Source organism: Lutjanus erythropterus, chromosome 11 (genome assembly GCF_056507025.1).
Source record: "Lutjanus erythropterus isolate fLutEry1 chromosome 11, fLutEry1.hap2, whole genome shotgun sequence".
NCBI lineage: Eukaryota > Metazoa > Chordata > Actinopteri > Lutjaniformes > Lutjanidae > Lutjanus > Lutjanus erythropterus.
In genome coordinates, this window is record NC_139327.1 from 17,075,876 (window position 1) to 17,082,931 (window position 7,056).

The 7,056-nt window shown below is 37.4% G+C and overlaps 1 protein-coding gene across 1 annotated transcript; it reads left to right on the forward strand.

The window, feature by feature from the left end:
* Positions 1–126: 126 nt before the first annotated feature.
* On the forward strand, positions 127–5,299 carry mrps31 (mitochondrial ribosomal protein S31). The gene is made up of 7 exons (XM_084731040.1): positions 127–305; positions 1,493–1,984; positions 2,972–3,124; positions 3,256–3,399; positions 3,477–3,553; positions 4,791–4,931; positions 5,032–5,299. Exons 1-7 carry the CDS (start codon positions 202–204, stop codon positions 5,265–5,267), a joined length of 1,347 nt encoding a protein of 448 aa, XP_084587166.1. The 5' UTR covers positions 127–201; the 3' UTR covers positions 5,268–5,299.
* Positions 5,300–7,056: the final 1,757 nt, after the last annotated feature.

Genomic DNA, 7,056 nt, shown 5'->3' on the forward strand with positions numbered 1-7,056 from the left:
GGCAAATAACCAATACCACAGTTGCATATTTTCACACGATACCTGAAGTGAATGCCAGTTACGGATAATGCCAGTATCCTGACTTTATACCACGATTCTACACCCGGAACCAATGTTGTCCTCGAGTTTACAGGGGTGCTCTTATTTTGTTGCAACGGAGATAAATGTCAGGAACGTGGAAGGACATTGCAAGAAGCAATCATGTATAGATTTTTCTTCAGGACTGTGTCCGCGGCTTCAGTTAATGTGAACGAGTCGTGTGTTTTGTTAGCTAAATGTGACAAGGCTGCTGCTCCAGTGTTTAGGTGAGTTACTAAACTGACTGTGACTTATGAAACACAGATTGATCAGTTAACGGCAGCTGCTTACTGGGTTGTTCAGTCAGTGATGTATTTTTGTTGAAGACGAGGTTGACAAAATGTTTTACATTTGACAAATATGTACACTGGAAATAACTTTTTTCAATAGCAGGTGTGGAAGGGACGGATATAGCTATTAGCTTACCAAACCTGCACTGATGGGGCGGGACATTTTTTGATTGACCCTTCGTCATCATTGGCAGGTCGTTTCCATGGTAACATGTATATGAAGTACAACTGTAAAACTATATGAATTAAGGGAAGAGGATCCCATCCATCACCTTGGGAGAAAGGCTCATAGCATCCTACTGACAGACAGTGTAACAGTTTAATTGATTTAAAAGTTACTGTGGTCTCCTCTTCCCAACATGTACAGGTTCACAGACTGTTATGTAGAGTGATCAGTATGCTAACTTTATATTTTGTGTGTGGACAGCATCATACTTTTCATGTATACGAAGTTAGGAAAGCATATTTTCTACTTTTGTTGGAGAAGAGGTATTCACTAAAAGATCACAATATTTTTCCTCTCAGCTCTTGTGACCTCTTTGCGATGTGAGGTATAAACAATGATGTGTCTGTTTCTGCAGTTAGTAATGAAATATTTTTCAGTGTTCTGTATCATTAAGATGTCATGTTGCAGAAAATGTCATGATTAGTGATTTATCAATATGGGTCTTTTAATGGCCGGTGCCAATATTTAGAGAGCAGGGCAGCTGAATGCCAACAATGCTGCTATCAAAACTTTAAAAAGTCATTTAAGTCATTTATTAATTAATGAAGCGGAAAAATACATTGGGTTATGCTGCCAGCAACAGTTTTAGATTAGATTTGCTGACATTTAAGAGAAATGTGTTGATTGTAACAGATTTAACTCATGAAGTGTAATCAGTTATTTTTTACTTATTACTCCTTTGAAATCTAATATTCCCTTACTTATTACTGCAGGACTCAGTTACTGCAAAATGCCAGATAGTCTGACCGATTAATCTGTTTGCCACTAGTCATGATGTTAATTTATGACAGTATTGCCCACGCCTAATAATGATTGTCATACCTTAGTATTGAATATTGTAATAATCTTAACCACTATAATGATGATGAATTCTGAACTTTGTTTTGCTCCAACATAGGGCTGCAAATGGAGGTGGAGTCAGACCCCTCAGCACAAGTTCAATCAGACATTGTGAAAAGAAAAACGATGTTACCTCCTCGAATCAAGACGACAGATCAAATGCAAATAAAGAGGCTGAGCCAACACAACCTCCAACTTTCGTTGCTCAAAAAGCCGAAGATGACAGCAAAGTCATCAAGATGGCCGAACCAAGCGAGGAGCCAGTGGTGTTAAAGACAGTTGATGGAAGTGCCACGCAGCAGCAGGCGGAGGTTAAAACTGAACAGGTTATAGCAACACCGAAACAAGTGAAGACTGATGCAGCAAAAAGTGGGAAAGAGAGTCTCCTCGACCTTCTTGGAGCCATGAAGGTGGAAGTAACTAATAAGAGGAAGCTCAAAAACTTAAAAGTGAAGCAAAGTTTTGAGTCTGCCCCCATGCCGAAGCCAGCAGCTATGGAGAGCACCATCAGCATGTTTCAGCAGGCTACAGAGGAGGCTTCATCACAGAGGTGAGCGGGGGTTATTCATCGGGTCTTTCAGTTTTCCACTTTTTTACAACATTAGCTATAATGATAATAATAATATGAATATCAATATCAATAAATATTAACTTTATATATGCAGCTTACAAAGTGCTTTGCAAAGGCATTAAATAAAAGAAATTGTACAATAGATTACATGATAATAACATTAATAATTACATAGTAAAGTAGAATTGATACAGTAAAAATGGCAAGTAAGTAGTGTTGCTGCAGCAATTTGAAGTAGTTGAAGTTTGGACAGTTTGTATTGAGTAAGACAGAAATACAGTTTGTAAGAATAGTTTAGATGTGGTATAATGACAGCGTGGATGATAGTTTCCAGATTCTTTTTTTTTTTTTTAAACACAAATTTTTGGGCGTTTTTGCTGTTAATTGATAGAGACGGCTGAGGATATGACAGGAAAGGGTTTAGAGAGGGGATAACATGCAGTAATGTGGGCTGTAGGTGGGAGTTGAACTGGTAGCCGCCTCGGTATATGGAGCGCATGCTCTGCCAACTGAGCTACAGGGGTGCCGCAGTTTCCAGATTTTTAGCAGATAAGCGTTTTTGAGATGTTTCAAAGTTGCAGAAAGCACGATAGGACAGCTCACTTCACCTGTTGATTAATGTTAACTTTATTGTCAAAAATAATATCCAGATTTCTGCATTGGAGAATATAAGTAAGTATAAAAATAATATAATAATAAGGGATTGAGGCTGATTCTTGAGGGACTTCCTCAAAATTAGAGGTGGAGAATTTAAAATCCCCAGAATGTCCTATTTGAAACATTGAAAGCTGTACCTGATGTTAACCCAATGCTTAAGACGTTCACTTAAAATCACATGGTCAGCGGTTTCAAAAGCTGCAGTAACAGCAGCAGTTATTTAGTAAACACCTTAATCTTGGGAGTGTATCTGAAGCCTGGTCTCTCTTCCTCCACTGATTCCAGCCTCTCTGCACTCTGTTTTTTTAGTAAGACACTGGATCCTGAACTGGTTGCAGCAGCATCTGCCGCTGCATCCACTTTACCTAACCGCAGCCAGGCTGAGTCTGAGCTGCTCAGGCAGCTGAGGCAGCACGAGGCCGTCTCTGAGGCTCAGAAGAAAGGCGACATGAACAACCTCGGGTATGAGTCCATTATGTGCTTCCAGTAAAATCAATATTTAAATTCACTGTGACAGTCTTTTCAGCTTTTTTCATTCTGTGCAATTGAAAATTCCACACATAATAACCATTAAACCGACAATATTTTCTCAGAGTAATTATCGCTGACATGAAAGTAGGAAAGAACCCAAACCGACAGAATGCCTGGCCGGCGAATCAGATCCGGTTTGATGACGACGGGCGAGGATACACACATGACAGAGGAATCACGGCTGAGCTGGAAGGAGTTCGGAGAAGGTAAATACTTTTAGCACATCTTTACTTAGATAGTTTTTGAGATGGACCGTGTGTTTAATGTGTGTTTTATTTTTTAGGAGATACTTGTTCTTAGGGAAAAGACTTAACATCTTCTCCGCCTCTTCTGATGAAGATGGAGCTGAGTCAGCAGTTGGTAATAAAGAATTCAGATTTTATCATTTAATTCTATTATTATTGTGACTATTTGCGGATAGACAAAAAATCCTATGTTTTTTCCTCAGCACTTTCTCTTGACTCTGCTCTGTTTTTTTCTTAAACCAACTTTATTTACAACACAAGGAGAAGACAACAGTGATAAAAATCAGTGCTGTAGCATTTAATTCAAGTAAGGTTTCCTGAGTAAAATGGAACCATACCTCCTAATAAAAGATGTTTTCAGTTTCTACATGGTCTAGCCAACGTTTAACATCAATTATTCATACGAAGTGACAACAACAATTGTTGATATCGTTGAAGACAAAAGCAAACAGGATAGAAATGTTATTAAATGTTAAATATATAATGCCATAAAAAGAGAAAAGTTGAGCCATCAAAACAATAATTAAATAAGATAAGGAACTGACCAAGCGGCTACAGTAAATTCTGTTTCTACAGAAGTATAGAGTTTTTCTGTCATGGGTGCTTTTGACCTTTTCAACTTTTTAATGGATTTGCTGAATAGAGAAAAATCATTTTTAATTCCACGATATGGGAAGTTTCAGCAAAATGACATTTATCTGTATAGTATTTTGTTATGATGATGATAATTTTACCTAGAAGTGAAATATGTTTGTTCTTCAAGATTTCTCTAATCTGAATAAATTTGAAAAAGAAGAAATCTATATTTATGGATTTGGAGCTCAGCCAGTCATACAAGGATTTCAATAAGTTCTGTATTGGATCACAAGCAAACAACAGCTCTTTGCTCTGTCATTATTATATTGTCACTGGTCTTAAATGGTGAAACTACAGTGATGTGTCACGTAAATGTTGCTGCCGCTAGGAATTGTGGGACGGCATCATTTCCTTTCCTTTTGTAAAGGATAGTCCAATGTATGCTATGCTAAAGAGGATAAGAAAGGAAGCATTGAAGCACCTTCCTTAGCATTTAGAGAACTTGACCAGCTCTTATGCTCTTATATACTTAGATACTTCTGCGTCATTTCACTCGGTTAAGAACCTTCCTACGCAGAAAAGACCATTGGACCACAGCCTGTGTTTGCTTACAGTGGATGATTTATGGTGTTATTTGTCCAGATTATTTTTGGTGCTTAGAAATATCTTTAGGGTGTGGGATGTCTCTTCTTAACAAATTTAACGCCTCATTGCAAAAGCTTTTGGTTTTGACTTCATCTGGACATCTACCCATAATGCTGCTTTTATATTTTTAGCTCGGCCCACTCTATGGGACATGGATTTTGCTCATCGCTTGTCTCAGTCAACCAACCAAATGCCCCGCGACGGGCTTGAGGAAATGATCCAGTGGACCAAAGAAGGAAAAATGTGGCAGTACCCAATCAACAATGAAGCTGGTGAGTAATGATTGTATTCTAGTTAAGTTAATAGACAACTGACAAACAATCAGTTTTGGCTGAGGAACTGCTCTGACGGTGTCATCTTGCTGCATGTTAGGTCTTGAGGAGGAAGCCAGCGTGTCTTTCCACGAGCACATCTTCTTAGACAAACACTTGGAGGAGGGTTTCCCCCGCCAGGGACCAGTGCGTCACTTCATGGACCTGGTGGTGGCCGGTCTGTCCAGAAACCCTTATCTGACAGTCCAGCAGAAGAAGGAACACATTTCCTGGTTCAGAGACTACTTCCAGCAAAAAGAGGAAGTCCTCAAGGAGGCTGACGTTTACCTCAACTGAAGTTTAAGACAAGACATTTCTTGGACAGTTTAAGGTTCTTCAAGGAGGCCTGTTAGAGTGGGCTGGCATCACATCTGTGTCCTTGTGTCAAATGTTGTACAGCATCTACTGTTTCTAAAATCTGTTTCTAAAATCAGACTGTAGAACCACTGTGCAGTCACTTCAACATTGGCTTGTTGCACAATGGAGAAATAATGTGCAGAGACAAAGTGAAATGTTCAGTCAAATGGTTGTACAAAGTAAAAAAAACAATATAAAGCAGCAACACTACAGTCACATTTTTTGCTTCTTTCATTTTCTGTCAGCTACCCAACTAATTGATTAGTCAATCAACAAAAAAAACTATTATCAACTCTTTTGGTAATCAATTAATTGTTAACCAATCAATCAGTCAGACTTTATTTGTATAGCACTTTTCATACAAACAAAATTTAACACAAAGGTTGTCATACAATAAAACAATAATTTCACCCCACCTTCACCCACACCCAAAGCACTGACTTCTTTGTAATTAAATGAAGCATTTAAAATATGAATAGCACTCATTAAAGGGATAATCTGCAACATTTTCCTAAAGAAAACAATGGATAGACTCAAATGACATAATCCTGTTCAGTCATCATCTGTCTGTCCATGTACTGAAATGAATAAACCAAAAAAAGGTAAAATGTTAAAACAGAGAATAATTATAAAGAGATAAAATAACATGTCAAAGCTGATTAAATGTATAAATAGAAAAAAAAAAAAAGAATAAATAAAGGTCAAATAAAAGGCAGACTAAAAAGGTAGGTCTTGAGTCTGTTTTTAAAGATATTAACAGTAATTTAAAGTAATTGTAAATTGAAAGTAGTTTTCCAGGTTAAAAAAAAGGCAGAAAATACTGTTTTGTGACTCTAATACATTAAACTGAATGTCTTTGGGTTTTGGTCTGCCAAATCAAGATATTTAAAGACATGACCTTGGACATTGAGACAGAATAGAAAACAATCAGCAGATTAATGGATAATGAAAATATTCATTAGTTACAGTCCTACACATTTGCAAGAAAGACATTTGGATTTTCAGTGTCTGGGATACACCACATTTGTTCCAGAAATAATTATGGTCATGTCAATGCAATAGTTGTAGTGATACACAGGTGTTATTAAGTGATGTACATGAATTGTGTTGAATAATACTAAATATTAACGGTTTAGTTTTGTGTCGAGGCACGCTTGCTGATTAGTTGCATTAAAAAAAGATTATTATTAAGATTAAGTTGCATTCATTGTTAAAGACCTTCATATTCAAAGAAAATAGGTTGATGAAAATATTTTTGTGTGGCTTTTGTGTCAAAGATTATACAAACACCTGCGATCATGATTAATGGTGTTTTTCCAGGCAGGTTGTGAAAAAAGTGTAAACTGTACACCATCGAGGAGCTCAGACCAGATTTACAGTAGGAGTGTAATGAGACCTTGAACCTTGTGCCCTTTGCAGGGGAAGTGCTTTTAAAGTTAAAAACATGTTAACAATGTACCACACAGATTCCTTCTGGTCTAAAAACACTCTCAGCAATCTATTGTCTGAGAAAGTGTGGAAAGTGAGAGGTTGACATTTGAAAGTGCCTCATTTCCACATTTTGTTCACTTTTCCTTAAACACAGCTGAGATTGGCATGATAAGATGTTGGCAATCAAACTTCTAGTTGTAAGTGTATAAAGTACAAAAAACTGTTTGTGTGGAAAGACACCTACTGCAGTTCTGTTCAGACATTTCTTATATGCAAATAACCCACTAGATGGCACCGC

Coding starts and splice junctions, on each gene's coding strand:
- mrps31 (XM_084731040.1), top strand. CDS start 202: ATGTATAGATTTTTCTTCAGGACTGTGTCCGCGGCTTCAGTTAATGTG. Junction 306..1,492: donor GCTGCTGCTCCAGTGTTTAG/GTGAGTTACTAA, acceptor GCTCCAACATAG/GGCTGCAAATGGAGGTGGAG. Junction 3,554..4,790: donor TGGAGCTGAGTCAGCAGTTG/GTAATAAAGAAT, acceptor TTATATTTTTAG/CTCGGCCCACTCTATGGGAC.